This window comes from Oncorhynchus mykiss, chromosome 19, assembly GCF_057628025.1.
Source record: "Oncorhynchus mykiss isolate SJ-2025 chromosome 19, ASM5762802v1, whole genome shotgun sequence".
NCBI classification, from domain to species: domain Eukaryota; kingdom Metazoa; phylum Chordata; class Actinopteri; order Salmoniformes; family Salmonidae; genus Oncorhynchus; species Oncorhynchus mykiss.
Window position 1 is genome coordinate 35,469,375 of NC_143040.1, and position 25,833 is coordinate 35,495,207.

At 41.6% G+C, this 25,833-nt stretch overlaps 1 protein-coding gene across 2 annotated transcripts; it reads left to right on the top strand.

Annotated features, from left to right (window-relative positions):
• The first annotated feature begins 1,861 nt into the window (after nt 1-1,861).
• On the top strand, nt 1,862-25,385 carry LOC110497563 (potassium channel subfamily K member 2). Of its 2 annotated transcripts, none has more exons than XM_036954521.2 (8): nt 1,862-2,440; nt 5,580-5,799; nt 7,251-7,341; nt 11,514-11,631; nt 13,255-13,415; nt 14,638-14,824; nt 15,247-15,386; nt 20,996-25,385. In XM_036954521.2, coding segments are annotated over exons 1-8 (1,242 nt in total). In that variant the 5' UTR covers nt 1,862-2,439; the 3' UTR covers nt 21,320-25,385. The 2 variants fall into 2 exon arrangements, with proteins under 2 accessions (XP_036810416.1, XP_090066960.1); XM_090210834.1 differs by lacking the exon at nt 1,862-2,440 and adding an exon at nt 2,565-2,705.
• The last annotated feature ends 448 nt before the right edge of the window (nt 25,386-25,833 follow it).

The window sequence follows — 25,833 nt, forward strand, 5'->3', positions numbered from 1 at the left end:
GAAATGAGATGTCAATCAGCATCAAACTGCCAGTAGCGAATTACATTTTGGGGTGGCACCCGGGGGGGCCAACCAGATGTCAGGGGTGTCCAGTGCCACCCCGGACACCCCTCTGGCTCCGCCCCTGCATGAGGTCGAAGGAATTGTCCGTAGAGCTCCAAACAAGGATTGTGTTGAGGCACAGAAGACTCGAGGTTGTAATCACTGCCAAATGTGCTTCAACAAAGTACTGAGTAAAGGGACTGAAAACGTATGTAAATGTGATATTTCCATTTTTTTAAATTTGTAACACGTTTGCAAAAATTTTAAAAATTAAAAATGTCTTTGTCATCATGGGGCTGCTGCCAACATACTGACTCAACTCCAGCCAATTTAATAATGGGAATTGATGGAAATTGATGTAAAATATATCACTAGCAACTTTAAACAATGCTACTTAATATAATGTTTACATACCCTACATTACTCATCTCATATGTATATGTATATACTGTACTCTATATCATCTTCTGCATCTTTATGTAATACATGTATCACTAGCAACTTTAAACTATGCTACTTTGTTTACATACCCTACATTACTCATCTCACTGTACTCGAACACCATCTACTGCATCTTGCCTATGCCGTTCTGTACCATCACTCATTCATATATCTTTATGTACATATTCTTTATCCCTTTACACTTGTGTGTATAAGGTAGTAGTTTGGAATTGTTAGGTTAGATTACTCATTGGTTATTACTGCATTGTCGGAACTAGAAGCACAAGTATTTTGCTACACTCGCATTAACATCTGCTAACTATATGTATGTGACAAATACATTTGATTTGATTTGATTTGAAGACATTCTTCAATCTGAATATTGGCGTTTTTAAGAGAGTGTTGTGAAAACACTTTTTCTGGTTGTCGGTACATGTAAAAGGCAGCATCAAAACACACAAAATATATATTTTTCAGACTGTCTATCATACAATCAAATGGTTAAGAAATGCACATGGTTAATAGCCTAAATATTGACTTAGGATATTTTTTTTTGTGGAATTTTACCTTAATTTTTGCATTGCTATATTTAGGCAGATTAGAAACAGTGAAAATGGGACAGGTGGAAGCAGTAATTGGACTCCCAAGTTCTGGGGCAATAAGATGGTACATTACATTAGAATTTTACACACAACCACACAGCCACACTGTAAAAAAAAATATTGGGTGAATTGAATTTTACTAAAAAAAATCAACCAGCATTTCTGCAAGTTGTTTCAACGATTTGTTAATTTTATTTTGCCATTCATGGGAGAATAAATCCAACTTAAATATTTTTGGTTGTCCTCTTTTAAAATAAGAGGACAACCAAAGATAGAGAAAATAAAGTGAATGAACTAGAAGTCTGGTTTTTAATTGCCTTGCACTTCCTATCTTGTCATGTGGGGGATTGTGGGTAATTCAACATTTTGTTGACTTTATGATTATTTTACACAATGTTGTATGCATGTTTGAAGAAAGAAAAGTATTCTTTCAATATTAGTATTAATCAGCTTGTTGTGCCATGAGGTGTAGGTCTAATATCAAAGCCAACCACATTTCCTCAATGCTTGCTGTAAAACTGCCAGTTACTGTTGGTGGATTGCACGAAAATGCTCCAGAAGAAGTGATCTAATTATGCACTAAACAGTACTTGAAACACCCAAATAATGTTTTCAACCCCTTCTGGTAGTACTCCCAGTCCCTGGCCAGGTGTTGCACAACACTTCATTAAGTGGTGTTACAACACACTGTGTCAGGTTTAAAAACATCTCAGGATGACGTGTTTCAATACTCAAGGAAAGTTAAGGTTTTGACTCCTTTGCGTTGGTGGCAGCTCAGATGCCATTCGTTTTGGTGTTACAAAGCACTTCATTTTAACAGTGCAGTAGCACAATGCTGTTGGTGTCCAACAGCATTTCCTGAATTTGCTGGAAGCAATTTGACCCCACCATCAACCCAGAGAGCCCCATGCCTATCCCTTTCCTCCCCTCTCCTCTCCTCTCCTACCTGTCCCCCTCTCCTCCTTTCCCCCTGTTGTCCCCTCTCGTCCCTTCACACTGAGCACAGACGTCAATTCAACATCTATTTCACGTTGGTTAAAAGTAATTTCATGGAAATGACGTGGGAACAACGTTGATTCAACCAGTTTATGCCCAGTGGGTCTTCTCTGTTTAGTCTGTCCCAGGTCTCTTAATGCGAAAGTGAAACGGCCGGTAAAACCGAGAGAGAGAGAGAGAGAGAGGGCTCGGCTCTGGTGCCATGTGGAAACGTCCGCCTGCACGGATCTGCCCGTGAGCACCGACGGGGCAAAGAAAGGGAATTGGAGAAAACGGTAAAAGGAGATATAACGTTCAACTAATCACGGAGAGAACGTCTGGTGAGAAGCGGAGAGCAGAGGGCATCGGCTAGCGAAGAAGTAAGTGGCTCGCGTTCAGGTCTTTTAATGTTTACCAGACTGGTGTGTGTGTATGTGCGCGCGTGTAAGTTACGTGTACGTGCTTGTGTGAGAGGATAAAGACTGGGTGATGATCCAATCTCTTATAGAGAGAGGCCCGGCAACTGCCCGGTGTAGACCGTATAGGCTATTGAATGAAAGTGCTGAACGATTGTAGCCTATTATTGTTCAATCTGATGATGCAGATTCCCCTCCGGACGACAGAACTGGCAGCTGGTTCACTGTGGTGAGACAAAGTTAGACCAGAGTTTAGTGAAAAGTAGTCACTGCACAAACTTACTGTTCCGTAGATAATAATATTAGTGATTAAGTTTTGTTTGTAAAGTTCTGCAAATAAGGTTTTGCACTTTTTGAGTTTTGTTGGGTTCTGTTATTGGAGTTTTATGGTGGGATGTGAGTTCCCTTGTGCATTTAGACAATTGGTATACAATACCTAAAAAAAGTCTAAAATGATTAGTAGTTCTTTCTTTCTTTCTGAATTTCACTCAAGCAGCACCGCGTTATCCCGTGCGTATGCCTAAGGACAGGTGGAGCGCACTGTTTACGGGCATATCTTATCCCCAGCCCTCAATCTGTGCAAACATGTATTAACTCGCTTATTCTGCACATTTGGAATATAATTTAAACAATAATAAGCATTGGCTGTATGTGGTTGAGATTGGATCGCCTGGATATGTCCTAGGTCAATGGGTTCCCTCTAGGAGGGTCCGGGGATGCACCCGGTGAGATTTTGAAGGGAAAATACATCCAAAATATTCCGGATCATTTGGTCAATGTATCCCAACCACAACTGAAATACCAATAATGTGTGTATTACTTTAAACTGTTGGTCTAACTAACAGTTCAGAAAGTAATTGAGCTTGGCAATTTGTTTGTAGAACGCCTGAGAGAAATTCTGTTCTCGGGTGCGTTCAGTTCGATTGAACGCTTGCTACGTTGCGTAATGGCTTGTACTGAATTACACTTTTCCACAAAAAGTTATTCAACGTTCTTGAACAAACTTTGAGATAGCCTTGTCTCTGTTTGGTGTGTGTGACGGGCGTGGCTTGCAATGAGTGATGTATTTGAAGGGCAGGGGTGTATTTTGAACGCACTATCCAACCGCTCCCTGTTTTTAAACTGGTTGTTCAGAATAGCACTGTTTCTGTTTAACTGAACGTTGTGTTGCGTTTGTTTTGTACTGAACGCAGCCCTGGTGACTTTTCTACTCCAAAATGAATGAAAATAAAATGATGGTGACCATTCAAATATAATTTTTCCCTCCAGAAATTAGCCTAACAACATATTGGTCCATATTATCAGGCTGGTGTGTTATTTAGCAATAAGCATGATCACCTATAGCCCAAGCGATTCAGCGTAGTGGCTGCAAATAAATAGGCTGAATCATGCCCATCCCAAACTTTTTCAGTCATGGCCTCCTTTCATCATGGGGGGAACATCCAATTTATTATGTAAATCAAATATAAAGATGGTTCTGGAACTATTCTTAACGTGAATATTAGGTTGCATAAACATGATGAGTGCTCCCCCCCCCCCCCCCCCCCACAATGTTGGCCTTCACATTTGTTTTCTAAACATAAGTAAGGAGGATAGGTTGCTGCTGCTGGTCCGTCTGTGAGACAGGCTGGCTGCCACTGACTGGGGAGAGAAACAGGCTTGCTTGAGCCTACTGCCTGAGGTTCAGAGAAACAGCCCTTCTCTAGTTCTGTAGCCTACTAAAAAACAGTTGTTTCAAAGTTTATAATAGGTCCGTGCTATCCCCGGATCCTTGGGACGTCCCTACCCATTGAAGTTTAAATGTAATTATCAAGGTAAGGTTAGGGTTAGGTAAGGCAAGGGCTATGGTTATGGTTAATGGTTGGGTAACGGTAAGGGTTAAGGTTAGGATTTAGGGTAGGGACATCCCAAGTATCCCAGATTGCGTTTATAATACTACCTAAATTGTCTTTGAAAATTATGCCCAATATAACCGTTACCAATTATTACTAGTTTTTGCACTCATCACTTCACAATAGAAACCTTTTTCATTAGAAAAGTATCCTTTTCTATATCATTTTTATTTGTGCTAATGGATTTAGCATGTTAAATGTGACTGTACTTCTTTATTTGTTACAAGTTAGCTCCCAGGAGGAAGGGTTTGTTAAGAAGAGAGTGTAGAGAGAGAGAAATAGAGAAACTATTGCTCCATTCTTCTTTACAAGTCTTGCACAACTTTTTTTTACCCTTCACAAACCAAGGCGTCTGAGGACTGGGCCAAACCACGCACGCACGCATGCACACACACACACACACACACACACACACACACACACACACACACACACACACACACACACACACACACACACACACACACACACACACACACACACACACACACACACACACACACACACACACACTGTCCACTACAGCAGCCTACAGCATCCTTATTCTCAAAATAATCAACGTTCAGCTACTGCTTCTTTATGACTACTCTCACACATACACTCTCCTCTACCTGATTTGTTTTAAAACAGCCCTTTTCCTAATCCCATGTGGATACACACACACACACACACACACACACACACACACACACACACACACACACACACACACACACACACACACACACACACACACACACACACACACACAAACTCCCAGTAAATGGGTGAAAGCAGCAGAATAGTAGATGTGTGTGTGTGATTTACGTTGCCACAGCAGTTTAAGAGCCCTGCTGCTCGCCGACCATGTCTCACACAACATTATTTATTGATACATTTCTAACATTACCAACAAATGTGTTTTCATTCGGCTGAAGATCACGTGTCAGATCTACTGTACACAGCACCAAAGCATAACATAAGGAAAATGCACACACAAAAATCACTCACCAGCCACATGGCTCTGCCCAATTTGTGCTCTCCCTTAAGGCATGTGTATGATGATGTGATATCAATGAGACTTAAAGTATGAACTATCTGAGTTTTTAACAGGAAATTAAAGAACATACTTTTAAATGAAAGAACAGACTTTAAAAAATACACTATCAATGAACCAATCAACTAATAATCTCTGCTCCCTGACCTCCCACCACACCCCCAACCTCAAACAGTGGCAGCACCTAACCTACTGGATCCAAAATCCGCCACTCACAACAGCAAGCCCTGCCTTTCCTTCTCCGCCAAGTCAATCACGCTGAGCCCTAGAGAGGAGTGTCAGGCCATCGCCACGGTGATGAAGTGGAAGACGGTGTTGGCCATTTTCCTCCTGGTGGTTCTCTACCTGGTGGTGGGAGCTGCCGTGTTCAGGGCCCTGGAACAACCCCACGAGAGGTAGGGGAGACCGGGGTTGGTTGTCACACTTTTTACTCTCGTGTGTATTTCTCAGCACCAGTATATCTTGGAAGACTCTTTTCAACAGTAATACAAAGACCAACGTGTTAGGTTGAAATAGGAACCCTTTTTATCCTCACATCTTATTTCAACATAAGTCATTAAAACACATTCTGTCCACTTGTGACAACTAGCCCCATCGCGGGGTTGGTTGTCACACAGTATAGAGTTGGTTGTCACAATGTTTGTAGCTTACTCCTTTTGTAACAGAAAGTTAAGCAATATAGCCAACAGAGTCATAAAAATAGCCAAGCCTTTCTTTGGTCTAACAATATTGCTAACAAAATTCAGCATTTTATACCATGAGAACAACATATGACATTTTGAGTAGATTTGTGTACATGTGCAGGTGTGTGTGACTGAAAAATGTGTGTGTGAGGCAACAAACCCAGATTGCAAATATACCTCTTCCCAACAGATGTATACATGATGCATCGGGAAGATGCAGTTTAGACATCGTTAATTGGCAAGACGTCTCACAGATGTGGCCAGGCATCAACATTATATTCTGAAGTCTCTGCGAAGTCCTTCCAATGCGCAAACACTCTCCACACTACATACTCCCAACACATTTTGATAGGTCAGCCTAAGGTGTTCGTGTTTACTGGGAAGGGAGGTCTTTATATCAACAGCAGAAAAGAGCATGGGATTTATTGTATACTGGCAGTGGCAATGTCCCCAAACAATATGGTTATAATGGAGTTGATTTTTATTTATTTATTTCACCTTTATTTAACTAGGCAAGTCAGTTAAGAAAAATGCTTATTTACAATGACGGCCTACCCCGGCCAAACCCTAACCCGGACGACGCTGGGCAAGTTGTGTGCCGCCCTATGGGACTCTCAACCACGGCTGGTTGTTATAATCGAACCAGGGTCTGTAGTGACACCTCTAACACTGAGATGCAGTGCCTTAGACCGCTGCGCCACTCGGGAGCCCAATATAGTGACAACTATCCCCAACCCCCTCCTCCCCCAATGCTAATTAAGATGCTAGTTACCAAATGGATTGACCTACTGTAGCAACTCAGAAATAGGTTTGGAATCTAGCTCTCCCTTTCCTGATTCCAACAAACATAATTCTTCATTTATACTCACATAATTCAAACATTTCAAAAGTAAGTACCAAGAAAACACGTATTTTTACTTTCACCTATGAAAAACACTATATTTTGCCATGCTAACATTAATTGACCAGGTGGCTGAGTTCTTTAAAAGAATTCATACTTTTTCATCTTAAAATTATTAAGATGACACTCTAGATTGGGAGTAATAAGCACTGTGACAACTAACCTGTGAGATAACCAACCGTGGTCTCTCCTAGATCCCTCCCTTATCTCTTTCTCATCCTGTCTTTCTCCTCTCTCTCTTTCTCTTTCTCTCTCGCTCCAGTGCTCAGCGCCTGGCCATCCTGAATCAGAAACTAGAGTTCCTCTCCACACACACCTGTGTCAACCACAGCCATCTGGAGGAATTGGTCAAGGTACTATGTGTGTTTGCGCATGTGCACATGGACAGACTCCCTTATCTCTTCAAAGCAGAGCTTTCTCCTCCCTCGCTTTCACTGCTTTCTCTGTACACCTTCTGCACTTTTGTGCAGACTTGTGTGAGCATGTGTGTGTGTGTGTGTGTAGGATCATGTTTATAGCCAGAGTGACTCATTGAGAATGCTTCTCTGCTGTCGATGCTGGTGTTGCGCCAGAAAACATCCCTCATAATGATCTCAGCATGAGATATGAACTACCGGTGATTTCATGTAAATGCTAATATGGCAAAAAAAAATCGCTAGCTACCCAAAAAACTGTAACGATGTCTTTGAGAGACAGCAAGTGCTCATTGTGCAAATGTATTTATGTTTTAAATAAACATTGGAGATAAAATATAGTTTACATGTTGTCAACAATCTAACCCAACCCTGTCTGTTTTGCCCCATAGTTGCGCATGCATCAGTTTTATTGCTAAACGACCAACCAGTCTATAAAGCCAGTGAAACGTCAGAACACACACAGTAATGCGTTGGTTTTACTTTCTTATTCTGCTATTAAAAACCTGTATAGATTGGTCTATTAATTAAAGAAGTAATAATCAGAAAACAATAATGAAGTCAAATGTGTGTGTGTGTGTGTGTGTGTGTGTGTGTGTGTGTGTGTGTGTGTGTGTGTGTGTGTGTGTGTGTGTGTGTGTGTGTGTGTGTGTGTGTGTGTGTGTGTGTGTGTGTGTGTGTGTGTGTGTGTGTGTGTGTGTGTGTGTGTGTGTGTGTGTGTGTGTGTGTGTGTGTGTGTGTGTGTGTGTGTGTGTGGCCATGTCCGAAATCTGTCATGCCTACTACTAACAAAACAACATGCTGTGTACTAAACATACTGCATACTATTGAGATGTTACTGTTTAATACAAATGTGTGCAGTAAATATCATTATACAATGGGTGGGTCTAACCTCGAATGCTGATTGGTTATAAGTGCATTCCAGCTGGTGTCTATTCCACAAGTTTCCACTGGCTAAATCTGTGACGTTAAATCGCCTGTTTACTCTGTTCCATCTGACTGCGCAATCTACTGTCTCATCAGTCCAGGCAGGAAAGTTATAAACTTGATCTCCACTATAAATCGCATCTAGACATTATCTTGTATTTCTTTTTTAAACCTTGCTGTCTGTCTCGCCAACATTTGCAACATTGTTTCAATATTAAAATTCGATCTCCAACTGTCCCATAGTAACGTGTTGTAATGGGTGCGTGTTGGTGGCAGGGAAGTCAGGCGTATATATACACCTGTTCTGAAAGGCCCCATAGCCTGCAACACCACTAAGCAAGGGGTACCACCAAGGAAACGGCACCATGAAGACCAAGGAGCTCTCCAAGCAAGTCAGGGGCAAAGTTGTGTAGAAGTACAGCTCATGGTTGGGTTCTTAAAAAATATCAGAAACTTTGAACATCCCATGGAGCACCATTAAATCCATTATTGAAAAATGGAAAGAATATGGCATCACAATAAACCTTCCAAGAGAGGGCCGCCCAACAAAATTCATGGACCAGGCAAGGAGGGCATTAATCAGACAGGCAACAAAGAGACCAAAGATAACCCTGAAGGAGCTGCAAATCTCCACAGTGGAGATTGGAGTATCTGTCCATAGGACCACTTTAAGCCATACACTCCACAGAGCTGGGCTTTACAGAAGAGTGGCCAGAGAAAAGCCATTGCTTAAAATAAATAAGCAAGCACCTTTGGTGTTCGCCAAAAGGCATGTGGGAGACTCCCCAAATATATGGAAAAAGGTACTCTGGTCAAATGAGACTAAAATTTTGCTTTTGGCCATCAAGGAAAACGCTATGTCTGGCGCAAACCCAACACCTTCCATCACCTCAAGAACACCATCCCCACAGTGAAGCATGGTGGTGGCAGCATCATGCTGTGGGGATGTTTTTCAGGGACTTTGAAACGGTTTTTTTTATTTAGTTTTTATTTAGTTTTTTAATCAGTGCTTCACAAAACTCCAAAACCAAAATGACAAAATATAAAAAAGTGTGTACAAAACCTGTCGCGCACCGACACAAAATACACAAACATATAATCAAATGAGCAACGACAAGGACATGAGGGGAAACAGAGGGTTAAATACACAACATGTAATTGATGGGATTGGAACCAGGTGTGAAGGAAGACAATACAAAACCAATGGAAAATGAAAAATGGATCAGTGATGGCTCGAAGGTCTGTGACGTCGACCGCCGAACACCGCCGGAACAAGGAAAGGACGAAGTCGTGACACGTGTTGTGACTCCGTGACAGAGAGAGAGAGAGAGAGAGAGAGAGAGAGAGAGAGAGAGAGAGAGAGAGAGAGAGATATGAAGGCAGGCAGGCAGGCGGGCAGGCAGCATTTCTCAGCCAGTCGAAATCATGAATTTATGGATATATACAAAGAGATGTCAAGTGAAAAAGGGTCAAATTAAACAGAGTGCAGCTAGTTTGCGATCTATCCAGATTCATTTTAAAGTTATTGTGTTAGCTGTGTTGTTGGCTAGCTTCTCTGAACATCAGTGTCCTAACGAGTGAGCCTATTTTCTATGATAGGCGACATCGTGCCTCGTTAGCTCAGTGTTATGGATGTATCGAAATAACTGTCACTAGAAAACAGCTTAAACAAATGCAACTACTGTTGTTATTCTGTCTGCACTGTTTGACGTGACTGTAAAATCGCCGTAGTTGGCGAGCTAGCAAGCAAGGGATAAGAACGTTGCAAGCCAGTTTGGCAATGGAACATTTAGATCATACAACTGGTTCATGGCCATAGATTTGTATTTTTTAAATGTAAACTTAGTTTAACTAGGCAAGTCAGTTAAGAACAAATTCTTATTTACAATGATGGCCTAAAGGTAAAAGGCCTCCTGCAGGGACGGGGCCTGGGATTAAAATAAATAAATACAATATAAACATAGGACAAAACACACATCACAACAAGAGAGACAACACAAATCTACACAAAGAGACAACAACATAGCAAGGCAGCAACACAACATAACAACAACACAGTAGCAATATAACATGGTACAAACATTATTGGGCACATTCAACAGCACAAAGGTCAAGAAGGTAGAGACAACAATACATCACACAAAGCAGCCACAAATGTCAGTAAGAGTGTCCATGATTGAATCTTTGAAAGAAGAGACAGATAAAACTGTCCAGTTTGAGAGTTTGTTGCAGCTTGTTCCAGTTGCTAGCTGGAGCGAACTGAAAAGAGGAGCGACTCAGGGATGTGTGTGCTTTGGGGACCTTTAACAGGATTTGACTGGCAGAACAGATGTTGTAAGTGGAGGATGAGGGCTGCAGTAGATATCTCAGATAGGAGGGAGTGAGGTCTAAAAGGGTTTTATAAATAAGCATCAACCAGTGGGTCTTGCGACAGGTATACAGAGATGACCAGTTTACAGAGGATTATCGACTGCAGTGATGTCCTATAAGGAGCATTGGTGGCAAATTTGATGGCCGAATAGTAAAGAACGAATAGATGGCCAAATAGATACAGAAAAAAATACTAAACGACTGTCGCGTCTCACAACCGAGCCAATAGAACGAACGACCAGCCGTAGCAACCATAGATTTGTTTCGAGACAATATCTTGTGGAAGGATGAAATAGTATGAATTAATTAATCAAATAACATTTAGAAGGAAAATATGTCAATCATTATTTGAATATGTTGGTAACCCGTTGTGTAAAAGTGATAATGGCGTCCATACCGGTATTTGGAGGATATATTGGCACGGGTGTTGTTATATTGGCAAACCGTGCCAATATATCCTCCAAACACGGGCCTCTCGGGCATTATCACTTAAACATACTAGGCTCACCCATACTGAGAATGCATCATCTTATGCACAATGTCGTTGTTACCCACCACTCATTCATTTTGGTACAGTGTGCCCCTCAGCTTATTACCAACAGTTGTCAAACACACTTAGGTCTGATAAAATAATTCCCTTCCTCTCGCATGCAGCGAATTCTATTAGATTAAACCCGAAATGAGTATGACATCCGGGCATACTCAATTTTTGAAATTTCCCACTCTAAAAAACTTTACATTTTCACACCCAATCAACCTACTATTTAGAAGTACAGGTATTCGGACATGGCTTATGTTGTGTGTCTCATCCACAGCAAGTGGTGTCAGCGATCCGTTCAGGGGTGAACCCAGCAGGGACTCTGACCAATCACAGCAGTCTCTGGGACCTAAGCTCCTCCTTCTTCTTCGCGGGGACCGTCATCACTACTATCGGTAAGGGTGTATGTGTGTGTGTGTGTGTGTGTGCTGCGTTTGTGTGTGTGTCTTGTGTGTGTAGTATGATGTGTACGAAATCTAATTTAACCTCTCAGTACAGTCAACATTACAATGTTAAACCATTCAAGTGTTGCTTTAGCAGTATGCTTAGGGTCATTGTCCCGCTCGATGGTGAACCTCTGTCCCAGTCTCAAATCTCTGGAAGACTGAAACAGGTTTCCCTCAAGAATTTCCGTGTATTTAGCACCATCGATCATTCCTTCAATTCTGACCAGTTTCAAAGTCCCTGAAAAACATCCCCACAGCATGATGCTGCCACCACCATGCTTCACTGTGGGGATGGTGTTCTTGAGGTGATGAGAGGTGTTGGGTTTGCGCCAGACATAGCGTTTTCCTTGATGGCCAAAAGCTACATTTTAGTCTCATTTGACCAGAGTACCTTCTTCCATATATTTGGGGAGTCTCCCACATGCCTTTTGGCGAACACCAAAGGTGCTTGCTTATTTATTTTAAGCAATGGCTTTTCTCTGGCCACTCTTCTGTAAAGCCCAGCTATGTGGAGTGTATGGCTTAAAGTGGTCCTATGCACAGATACTCCAATCTCCACTGTGGAGATTTGCAGCTCCTTCAGGGTTATCTTTGGTCTCTTTGTTGCCTGTCTGATTAATGCCCTCCTTGCCTGGTCCATGAATTTTGTTGGGCGGCCCTCTCTTGGAAGGTTTATTGTGATGCCATATTCTTTCCATTTTTTAATAATGGATTTAATGGTGCTCCATGGGATGTTCAAAGTTTCTGATATTTTTTAAGAACCCAACCATGAGCTGTACTTCTACACAACTTTGCCCCTGACCTGCTTGGAGAGCTCCTTGGTCTTCATGGTGCCTTTCAGAACAGGTGTATATATACTGAGATCATGTGTCAGATCATTTGACACTTAGATTGTACACAGGTAGACTTTATTTAACAAATTATGTGACTTCTGGAGGTAAATGGTTGCACCAGATCTTATTTAGGGGCTACATAGCAAAGGGGGTGAATACATATGCACGCACCACTTTTCCGTTTTTAATTTTAATGATTTTTTTTAAGTAATTTTTTTAAATTTCACTTCACCAAATTGGACTATTTTGTGTATGTCCATTATATGAAATCTAAATAAAATCCATTTAAATTACAGGTTGTAATGCAACAAAATAGGAAAAACGCCAAGGGGGATGAATACTTTTGCAAGGCACTGATTACTGGACATTAAAAATATTCATGCGAGTAGTCTGCTGACTGGCCAGCTCATCCTCTTCAGCAGGATGACATCATCCTCAATGAAGAATTAGCAAGCATTTCTGAAGCGGTCTGTTTGAGATACAAGTTTGAGGCTGGGTTTTTGAGATGTTTTTTCTCCAGTTTATGCTTTGGCCACAAGTATAGGATCAGTCAACAATATTATTTGGGTATGAGTTAACAGAATATTAACTTTTTAAAGTTACTTTTTCACTGGACAGTTACTTTAAAACTGCAGCCTTTTCTCTCAGCGTCATCGCAAAATCTGTATAATTGCAGGAAATTAGCTTTAAAATGGCAAAGTGTTCTTTTTTAAGAGGCCTTTTTCTTCTGTCCCTCCAGGTTTTGGGAACATCTCCCCCCATACGGAGGGAGGGCGTATATTCTGTATAATTTATGCCCTGCTGGGGATCCCTCTGTTTGGCTTCCTACTGGCTGGAGTAGGAGACCAATTGGGAACCATCTTTGGGAAGGCCACCGCCAGGGTCGAGAAGATGTTCGTGGTGAGTCCATGTAGAGGAGATGTGTGTGTGTGTGTGTGTGTGTGTGTGTGTGTGTGTGTGTGTGTGTGTGTGTGTGTGCATCCTTACATGTGTGAGGCCATTCTTAATTACTTCTTTATCCCAGAAGAGTAGAGGCCTGTCTGTCAGTCTATCCCAGATGAAGGTTGTGAATGTCATTCATTACAGTTAATAACACCCTAGTGTATTGCCAGGAATAATTGGAAGAGAGGTCTAGTGCATTGAGAATACAGTAGCTATTCAATTCCTATGGTCCAATCTGCCCCTCATACCGTTCATCATGGCCACCTCCTAATTATCCCTAGATTTCAGTTGACTAACCTGGCAACTCTTCCTCAAGTCGTTGCTGTATATAAGAAATGTGGTCTCAGTCAACTTACTAAGGTTATTATAGTAAAAAAAAAACTTAACTAAAACTAATCATTAAAAAAAACATTTTGTAAACTGAAACAAAGTAATTAACAAACCCGTTTGAAAAACTGAAACTATGAAATCATAATGATTTTTTTTGGGGGGGGGGAAATCTAATGGAGCTTTCAATTGAGTTTTCAAGCTTTTTTTCTAATGGGATTTTCGTGCTTCGGAATCTGGCAGGTCACATTGAGATTTACTTTATAATTTAAAAGTAGACTCAGCGAGATGATGTTGCCACAAGCATAGAGTCACATATAGTTTTGCGCATGTGCACGGGTGCCCTTCACACTACTTCACACTACTACAAGGTGGTAGCTACGGGACCAAAACAGTGGAGAAGTTTCAACGCTCCTGGTTGTCGCAGAAATTGACCCAATACTACTGTTTACTTCATGCATCTACATCATCTCGCTGAGTCTACCTTTAAACCTGACCCATCACGTTATGCATTAGTGCCTCACAATGGCAAGAATTGGCATTCACAAAAAACACCAAACTTATACAGTACAACACATAGTTGTCTCCTAGCCTGCCCCGCATAGGGTTCTTTCTGTCCCTAACACTATAACTAAAACTGAAATCAAATAATAGAACAAACTAAATAGAAATGTTTTTATGAAACTTCAAACGAAATAAAAACTAGTGGATCTGAAAACTAACTGAAACTAAACAGAATTTCAGATCAACACAAAACTATAATATCCTTGCAATTTTAGCTGGTGAAATTAGGGTTAAATACTGTTGATTAATAAATATCTCTCTATCCCTTTCTCCCGGCCTCCCGCTGTAGCAGTGGGATGTTAGTCAGACTAAGATCCGTGTCATCTCCACCGTTCTCTTCATCCTGTTCGGCTGTCTGCTCTTCGTGGCGCTGCCGGCGGCCATCTTTAAACACATTGAGGGCTGGAGTGCTCTGGAGTCCCTTTACTTTGTTGTTATCACCTTGACAACCATTGGTTTTGGGGACTTTGTCGCAGGTAAATTATCACGAAGATAGTCATTCAAGTCCTAACTTGAAATGTGTATGCTTAAGTACATGTACGCACGCACGCACGCGCACACACACACTTTTTTAGTAAACCTTTATTTATACAGATTTGTTTCATGAAGATATTAATCTCTTTTAGAGACCAGTTAAAGGCTGCAGCAGTCAGCACACATGAAGTGAGCTACAATGAGAAGGGAGAGACAGTATAGAAGGAATGATTTAACCGCAGCTATCAGTGAGAAAAGTGTCTTGTCTCTGTCACACTTTCCCCATTCACTCAGGGAAGTGGGGACGGAGACAGAACAGAGATATAATTTACTGCAGGGTCAGAACTAGAACAAGGACCTGGTTAGACGGAGAGATAAAGAGAGAAATTAAGGGGTTGTGTGTGTGTGTGTGTGTCCTCTCCAGGTGGTTCAGAGATTGAGTATCTGGACTACTACAAGCCTGTGGTGTGGTTCTGGATCCTGGTGGGGCTGGCGTACTTCGCTGCTGTTCTCAGCATGATAGGAGACTGGCTCAGAGTCATCTCTAAGAAGACCAAAGAGGAGGTATCTCTCTCTCTCTCTCTCTCTCTCTCTCTCTCTCTCTCTCTCTCTCTCTCTCTCTCTCTCTCTCTCTCTCTCTCTCTCTCTCTCTCTCTCTCTCTCTCTCTCTCTCTCTCTCTCTCTCTCTCTCTCTCTCTCTCTCTCTCTCTCTCTCTCTCTCTCTCTCTCTCTCACCTCTCACTCTCACTCTCACTCTCACTCTCACTCTCACTCACATACACATCAATCAAGTATATTTTAAAAAGCCCTTTTTAGATCTGCAGCTTTCAGAAGGTGCTTTAAAGTTGCCCAGCCTAAAACCCCAAAGAGCAAGCAATGCAGATGCAGAAGAACAGTGGCTGGGAAAAACTAACACACACACACAAACACAGAAAAGGATCTGAACCCGGGTCTCGGCCCCACGGGAGAAACCAACGTCTTGACCGTTAAACCAAGAGGAATTGTCCTATTCGGGAACGAGCTGACTCTGATTTTGAAGTCGCAGTCATGGCTACCTCATCCCTGTCCCTAATGAAATCAACTACCTACAGTATATCCTCTGATAGACATTACTGTGAGACTCTCCAGTGACACTCTCCAGCTCAACAGAGTGTACAGTAACACATTATACAGAAAGAGAGAGAGAAAGAAAGAGGAGAGAGAGAATCCTTACTGCCCCCTCAGAGTTATCACGCTGACATCCTGCTATTTTACGCAGCGTCATCACTCCACAAGTGACATCACGCTTCCGTCTATGATGGTCAGACGTGTGTGTTTGTGTGTGTGTGTGTACATGGCTGTGTGTTCGTGCATAGGGCTGTGGCGGTCACAAAATTTTGTCAGCCGGTGATTGTCAAGCAAATAACTGTTGGTCTCACGGTAATTGAGAGTTAATTAACATAAAAACATTTAGCATCTCCTGGCTTCCACACATAGAATACAAGTCACTGATATAGACCTTTGGAACATCAATATTTTAAAAAGTCTAATAAATCCATGTAATATAGCCTTCACCTTCACAATAAATCCATTATTAATTTTAGACAGGACTAAAGAAGCATGAAATGAAGAAAATGTCGTCTATTTCAGAAGAACATAATCGCATAGGTCCTGATCTGGCTATGCCAAATGCCTGTGGGCTACACTGCTAAATGAACTAGACAGAATTTAGAATTCCGTGGTGTTATTTATAGTATGAAGAATACAACTGAACAAAGCTGAATAAAATAGAAAGGATATTTTATCCAAATGATTTGAGGGAGTGCGCACATGTGGCTATTCTGTGTTGAGCGGTTAACAAAGAAATAGGTATTCCTATATGCTTAATTTAGAGTTACTAATGTAACTTTAGTTGTTCTACAAATGTTGTGCTATATGTTTTGATATTTAATACATTGTAAGGCTGCATGATGCGACTCTGATGATGATTTGAAAAAAGTAGCTTGAAAGGCATGAGCTCTGCTTTGTTTTTTTGCACAGGCTGCACACACTACATCAGTCACTCATTCACAATTTTACAAATACTTAATAATGTCTAGAATTTCATGGTGGCATCCCCTTTGTGTGGCCGTAATGCACCCTAAAAAAATCCATGCCTTTTGCGGCCAGTGGCTGTTGTGCCCTTCCCCCTGAGTGCTGCGCGCTCTGAATCATCTCTCACTCACAAATCAAATCAAACTTTATTTGTCACATGCGCCGAATACAGCAAGGGTAGGCCTTCCCATGAAATGCTTACTTACAAGCCCTTAACCAACAGTGCAGTTCAAGAAGAGTTTAATCATTTAGGCAGGTTACCTTCGCTTCCTTGGGCACAGGGACTATGGGGCCAGCTTGAAACACGTATGTTTGACAGACTCGGTCAGGGAGAGGTTGAAAATGTCAGTGAAGACACTTGCCAGTTGATCCACGCATGCTTTGAGTACACGTCCTGGTAATCCGTCTGGCCCAGCGGCTTTATGAATGTTGACTTGTTTAAAGGTCTTGCTCACATCGGCTACCGAGAGCTTTATGACATGGTCATCCAGATCAGCTCTCGTGCATGCTTCTGTGTTGCTTGCCTCGAAGCGAGCACAAAAGGCATTTAGCTCGTCTGGTAGACTCGCGTCACTGGGCAGCTCGTGTCTGGGTTTCCCTTTGTAGTCTGTAATAGTTTTCAATCCCTGCCACATTTGTCGAGCATCAGAGCCGGTGTAGTAGGATTCAATCTAATATTTTATTGAGGCTTTGCTTGTTTGATGGTTCGTCTGAGGGTGTAGCGGGATTTCTTATAAGCGTCCGGATTAGTGTCCCGCTCCTTGAAAGCGGCAGCTCTAGCCTTTAGCTCGATGCGGATGTTGCATGTAATCAATGGCTTCTGGTCGGATATGTATGTACGGTCACTGAGGGGACGACTTCGTCAATGCACTTATTGAAGAAACATATTCCAGTCTGTGCTAGCAAAACAGTCCTGTAACGTAGCATCCGCGTCATCTGACCACTTTCGTTTCGAGTGAGTCACTGGTACTTCCTGCTTTCGATTTTGCTTGTAAGCAGGAATCAGGAAGATAGAATTATGGTCATATTTGTCAAATGGAGGGTGGGGGAGAGCTTTGTATGCATCTCTGTGTGTGGAGTAAAGGTGGTCTAGAATTTTTCTTCCTCCGGTTGCAGATATGACATGCTGGTAAAAATTTGGTAAAACTGATTTAATTTTGCCTGCATTAAAGTCCCTGGCCACTAGGAGCGCCGATTCTGGAAGAGCTTTTTCTTGTTTGCTTATGGCCTCATAGAGTTGGTTGAGTGCTGTCTTAGTGCCAGCATCGGTCTGTGGTGATAAATAGAAGGCTACGAATAATATAGATGAGAACTCTCTTGGTAGATATTGTGGTGTACAGTTTATCATAAAGTACTCAACCTCAGGCGATTAATACCTTGAGACTTCTTTAATATTAGACATCGCTCACCAGCTGTTTTGACCAACAGACATACACCCCCACCCCTTGTCTTACCAGACGTAGATTCTTCTCTGTTCTGCCGGAGTATGGAAAATCCCGCCAGCTCTATATTATCTGTGTCGTCGTTCAGCTACGACTCGGTGAAACATAAGATACTACAGTTTTTAATGTCCCGTTGGTAGGATAATCGTAATCATAGGTCATCAATTTTATTTTCCAATGATTGCATGTTAGCCAGTAGAATTGACGGCAGTGGGAGTTTACTCATTCGCCTACGGATTCTCAGAATGCAGCCCGACCTGCGCTCCCTTTTCCTCTGTCTTTTCTTCACGCAAATGACAGGGATTTGGGCCTGTTCCCAGGAAAGCAGTATATCCCTCTCGTCGGACTCATTAAAGGAAAATCATCTTCCAGTTCGAGGTGAGTACTCGCTGTTCTGATGTCCGGAAGTTATTTTTGGTCATAAGAGACAGTAGCAGCAGTAGCAGTACAAAATAATTTACAAACGAAGTTACAAACAACGCAAAAAACTAACAAAATAGCACAATTGGTTAGTAGCATGTAAAACGTAAGCCATCCTCTTCGGCGCCATAGTACACATTATGCTCCATCACGTGATCGGGTCTTTCTCACAGGCTACAAGTGAAGACAGACACATAGGGGATGAAACTGGGTGCTCCCTTATCCAATTCCGTGGTGCATATTGAAGATATTGAAAGAACTATCCACATGAACAGCAAAATCATTAGCCTATGTCAATCTAATATCCCGCATAGTGCAAAGTCAACCTATTTTATTTTGTGCGAGAAATAAATATTCCAAACATAGTCTGGGACAGTTGTGGGATGCGATAGATCCCTAATTAATACAACCACTAGCATCAAAAACTGTTTTTAAGCAATGTGGCCGACACAACAGATCAGAACGTTTAGCATAAAATGTTGATAAACTGTGAGGCTATTTCTTCCACAGCAATGCACTCATGGTAGTAGGCTATAAGCCCAAATGTTCCATTAGCAGGAAAACACCATTTTTAAAAGTGACAGCAAATGCGATTGTGCATGTAATGCTTCTATTATAAAGGTTAATTTTTATGGTGATAATTATCTTCCCCAAACTTGAAACTCACATGCTGCTTATGTATGCCAGTTAGGGTCTACACCCCTTGTAAAGCGGATTAATGTGCTTAATTTTAAGAAGTTCTTTGGCCACTTTAGTTGTGATACAAACCCTATCAAAACATATAAGCCTATGGGCTAGCCTACATGAGGTGTGGGACTATGATTTGAAAAAGTTGCAAAAAAAGTTATTGTTTCTTATGATAGGCTAATATTGTTACCGATCAGACTATTCTTGATTTAATCTTGTCTTTACATATACTAAATAATATATGTCTGAAATTTGTTTTGATTTAAAATGGACCATTATCATGCACTAAAAAAATACATGTCATCTATGCACTTAAATAGCTAATGGAGGAAGCTTTTCCTGTGGTTTATTTTCTTATGTAAAATATAAGCAATGTGCTTAATATTAGGAAAGTTGAGAAAAATATATAGTAGGCCTAGTCTATAGAAAGCTGATGGGATCCTCTTTTTAGTAGAGGCCATCATTCTGTTTTTTTGTGCAATTGCATAGCCTATAGAAATGTTGCACAACATTAGCTCATGGGCTCTCATGAAGTGATGGATTTGATTTTCGATCACATTTGCATTGATGTCAGAGTGATTAGAGGGACAATAGAGTGCTGAGTACCAGGCAGTTAGCGCGTTTGGTAGGCTACTAATGACCAGCAGCAGCATCAGAGCTTGGAGAAGCCTAATTACCGTGACTAAATGGTCACGTGGAATTTGACTGCGTTCATGACTTGTGACCGCCGGTGTGACGGTAATACCGTCATCCCAACAGCCCTATTCGTGCATGTGTGTGTGTGTGTGTGCATGCATGGTACCAGTAATGACACACAACAGTAATGGAACAGATGATATTCCTCGGTCTATCACAATGGAACTCTATTTAATGTGTTTGTTCCAGAGTTTGGTAGCTACCACCCAAACCCACACATTTTGTCAGAGCTCTGACTTGTCAGAGCTCCGACCTTCTGCAGACTTCTCTCCCCTGGCTTACCTCTTTCCTTTGATAAGAATGTTTTCCAATTCAATACAGCGTTCCTAATCAAATCAACTACCTATATCCTCTGATGAACATTACTGTGAGACTTTCCAGTGACACTCTCCAACCCAACAGTGTACAGTAACACAGTATACAGAGAGTGAGAGTGACAGAGAGATAAAGAGAGAGAGAGAGAGTGTGTGTCTATGTATGTGTATGTGTGTGTAGAATAGAATAGAATAACTTGCATTTGTCAGCTCGAACCTTCTGCACTTACACAGCTCTCTTTTTCAAGTCTTGTTCGCCCAGAGCATCGTTATATCAATACTTTATCATCCCAATAACTCTCTGTTTGACAACCTCTAAACCACTAAAGATATCACACATGTTGATAATGCCATGGTGTGTGTGGCCAGGCTGCTGTAATTGAACACACATGTAATTGAGGTGACTTCCAGGATACGTCGAGAACAAGCAGTCTTTCACAGAATCTCTCCCTCCCCCTCGTCTCTCTCCCTCTCTTCTCCCCCGTCTTCCTCACCTGTCTCCCTCCTCTCCTCTCTCCATCCTCTTTCTTTCTGTCTCTAGGTAGGGGAGATCAGGGCTCATGCAGCAGAGTGGACGGCTAATGTCTCGGCAGAGTTCAAGGAGACCAGACGTCGCCTCAGTGTCGAGGTCTATGACAAGTTCCAGCGGGCTGCATCAATCAAACGCAAACTGTCGACCGATCTGGGCTTAAACTCCACCCCCGAGCTTACCCCACCCAAGAGGATACTGCCCGTCAACTTCACAGATGAACGGGAGAGGGAGCCGATGTTCCCGTATATGACCAAAAATGGAAGTATTTTTCAGAATGGACTAGGGGGAGAGCCTAGGAGAGGTGACGTGGCTATTATAGAATACCTCAAGTAGAGTTCACAAACGTTCACCTCTGACCCCTGACCCAGCTTCAGCACAAGCCACACCCACCTGGTTACAACAAGAAATGGCAGCCATCTTTCAGCACAGGGTGTATGACATCATTAATCAACAGCTGCCCCGATGACAGACCATATGACTATATGACTATGATTATGATGCGGTTTGATTATTAACTACAACAGAATCACAACATGAATTATGAACTAGGAACATATCTTTATGGATCTGAATGGAAGAGTTACATTCGGGGAGTACATGTAAGGTCAGGGCAAATCTGAATTGACATCCTAATCCTAGTGCACTACCTTTGGCCACAACCTCACTGGGTTCTGGTCAAAAGAATAGGGTGTCATTTCAGACATATGTATCCTATTTATTATGTTGCCAATGTATGAGGAATATTAATGAGGATGTCTATATGCCTTTAATCAGAGAATGTGTGGGTGTGCATATGTGTGAATGGGTTCTATGGGGTTCTAAGAGTGAACCTTTCCCCTGACTGTTAATCAGAACCGGACCTCTTAGCTTTCTTTCTACTGAAGGAATCACAGCAGTGTCTTAGTCCTTTTCTACCAACAGACTGTACATGCATGTGAATTAACAGTGTTTTCTCTTTCTCTTTTATCACTCTCTCTCTTGTCGTTTTAAACAGCGAGACATTTTGTCATTTAGAGTACGTGACTGTAGTCCTCTGGGCTGCTCTAGGGATGCTGGGAGTGTGGAGCAGCAAATGGAGGCTCCACTATGACTGTTTCAGGGCAGACATTTTAAGGCCAGACACCACAGACTGAAATGGCAGTTTTGCAGCTACCTATACATTTTTAGATTAGTTGGTATTTTGGTCAATTAATATTAGTATTTTCAAAAAGTAAACATACAAATGTCAAAATCTTTATGAAAATTGATATTTTCTTTAGTTTATCATACTACAGTCAAAAATGTCATGGATTTTAACCACTTTAAAATGGACATACATCCATCATTTCAAAGCTCACTACATTGAATTACACATCATTTAAAAGCCCATTTCATAAAGAATGTAACAAACTTTACCATATGTAGTAACTTACTTTGAAGAGATGGTGATTGGGTCCTAATAGGTGTTTTGCGTTTGGTAGTCTAAATTCAGTGTATTTTTCTTTAACGGCCATTTTCAGAAAGTCAGACTCTTTCCACACCCCAACTCATTTTCCTCATCTTCAGAAGCATCTACGTTCACCAAATTGTGTATGGTTTATCCATGGACATATTCTCAGATATCTATACAGGGGCATGGGTGGGCCTGGGAGGGCACATCCAAATATCTGCAGACCCACCCACCAACAAAATTGCTGTACAATGTTACGTACTTTAGCATTTTACACATAGAAAGATGTATAAAAAAAAACGTATTTATCCACAATCTGCTCAGAGTAAGTCTGTCCTGAAGTGGCTTAACCAAATGAAACCAAAATATTTAGGCTGACTTAATCCAGTGTCCCGAAAAATGGATTTGCGGCATAGGAAAATATGTGCATATTTAATGGTATTGCCTCATTTGCACATTTTAGTATAATGTATAAAAGAAAAGGTGCAATACAAAAAAAAGTGTTATAGTTGACATTGGTGCCAGTTTTTTGCGATGTCAAAATGGAGTCCTACTACATATGGAGGGTGGGGAGGACATATCGTCACAAATGTTGAATACATTTCTTCTAAACTATTTGGTCTTAATTTAGAGTAAGCTGGTTTTAGGGTAACGGTTAGGGTATGGGTGACGGGTTAGTTAGCCACAGATTTATGGCGCTATACAGTACTTCTGTCCTCTCTAGGATGGCCAGATAGTGACAGCCATGTAGAGAGGGTGAGGCTAACTGCAATTGGCTGGCAGAAATGTCTTCTTAGTCAGTGTCTCTGCTACCAGGGAAAACAGCCCTCGTCATCTTGCTTTTAGTTCAACACGTTTCCGAAATCGACAGTTCTGATCAACATCATGTTCCCATATTGAGAGCTATGCCAAATCCGAAGGAGATGAGGGTGTGGCGGTTGACTATCAGGCAGATTTTGCCCAATTATTGGCAAAAGAGCTGATCAGGTTGGTCAAAAGGCAATAGGCAGATTGGTTGGTTAAAAGACCAATTACTGGAAATAGATCAGAATTGCCAAATCAGATCTGTAAATCATGTTCTCCTTAAAGGAGATGGATGAAGTAGATCCACATGGCTTATCAGTCTGTTCAATTCTGATGGAAAAGCATCAGCTCTCAGCCACGACTGTCAGCATATCCATTCATGATTTATTTTTTATCACATGCATATCTATTTTTCATAGCAATACGATATCCTATCTTATAGCAGCCCTTTCTATGTTCAGTGTGACGTACAGTATTTTTGACTGAAACCATAGAGGGGTATTTGAGGAGGAGGGGGTTGAGCCAGCCAATGTACTCTAGATACTGAGAGCTAGCCATCGTGCAGTGACGTCACCCGCCCTGAGATCTAGTCAACTGTCGCTTGTGCATATGGTTTGGATGTGTTGTGAATTTTCTGCACATTGCAGACGGATGCACAGGCCAAATTACTTTGAATGTTACTTGAAGTCTTACAAAAACAATGAATGAGCTGGTGAGACACAGCACTTTAACAGGCTATAGAACCATCAACACTCTGCATTCTACACACGCACTCACACGGACTCACACGCACACACCTGAGGGTTCTCTCTCTCACACCCCGTGTACACCTGCCATTCAAAATGCACTTTTATTTAACTGCCTGTGTTTAAAGTTACAACATTTATTGTGTTCACGGCTAACTATTTCACCACGAAAGGCTTTTGTATCGTCGTAATGCGGAGATAAACTGCAACGCTTCTCTTTCTAGCGATGTTGCTGCACGTCTAGCACACAGTCCACAGGGCTGTGTTGTATTCATTAACAGCAGTGTCAAACCATGGCTAAATTCCGTTATCCACATTAGCGTCCCACCTAGAAGGCAAGCTCAATACACTGCTTCATTCTAAGTAGTAGGCTAGATGCTAAAGTGGATATTGAAATAGAGCCCATATGTGAAATCCCTGACATTTCAGGGTACTATTATTTCTGACTGACCATCACTAGTAGGTGGAGAGATATAGAGGAGTGGATAAGAGGATAGAGGACAGTAAAGTACTGTACTAACATGGTCTAAAAAGCCTGGGGAGCAGCACCACACAACGTGTGTGTCATTCAGGTCATGGCGATGTGTTACTTGATTGTGTCCACAGCAGTGCCACAGTAGTGTCCTTGACTTTTCTCTGTCTGTTCTACTGTCAGATCTGGGTCCAATATGCATTTGTTTTGTTTCAAATACTTCAGGTGCGCTTGATTTAGCTTGACTAGCATGCAGAGTTTGCACTTGGGACTATACCATTAGTTCCATTGTGCTGGACAAGCTACATCAAACACACCTCAAGTATTTGTAATATATTAAATGTGTGTAAATGGCCCAGGTCTGGCTATTATTACAATATCTTTAGATGTTGTCTAATCGCTGCAACGGGTTCGGGAGAGGCGAAGGTGGAGTCATGCGTCCTTCGAAACATGACGGGCACCCGGCCCGCCATAACGAGGCGCTAGAGCGCGATGAGCCAAGTAAAGCCACACCAGCCGAACCCTTCCATAACCCGAACGACGCTGGGCCAATTGTGTACAGCCCGGAATGAACACGGGTCTGTAGTGATGCCTCTAGTACTGCGATGCAGTGGCTTAGACCGCTGCGCAACTTGGGATGCCCAGTATCTTTAGCTTTGACTTTAATATGGGTTATTGATGACTGTTAGCATGTTTGATATTTTTAGCTGTGCTAAAAAAAAACTGACTGTTATTAATTCCATGCCTGGACTCTATTCTGCAAATACAACATCAGATATGTTCAGGCTTTTATGATTGTTAATCTTTTTGTTTTCTCTGTTTGTTTGGGACATTTCTATACTGGCTGTCTGCCAGAGATAAAGTTAATTCTGTAAAATGTCTGTAGAACAAGTCTATACACAATCTAACTGGTTTGTTTTTAAATATATATATCTAATGACTTGAAAACATACAGTATTCTCAATTATTTTTCTGTTTACCGTCTTATTCAAAAACACCCATCTGCCTCATGACTTATTCTATTGATATAACCTGTGGTGGTCCAACTGTACAGTGGTTGTGTTCAACAGAAAACATACAAACACAGAACTGATGCTTCATATAGATGAGTGTTTCATGGTTGCTTCAGTATCATTTCACAACGATATTTGTATGAAGCCTGCAGACTTGTCATTTTCCTTACAGTATCTACACAGACAGTGTGGGATATGCACTCGACTTTAGACCATTTTTGAGGAATGAAAAGTGGTGACAGGCTTTTGTTTCGGGGTGAGTTATCAATTTAATCCGATGATGAGAGAGTAGAGAGACACCCCAGACTCTGTCTCTGGTTGGAACAGACGGTCTGTCCTTGTTGACCAATCAGAACAGACCATTCGGAGCATGAAAGTGATGT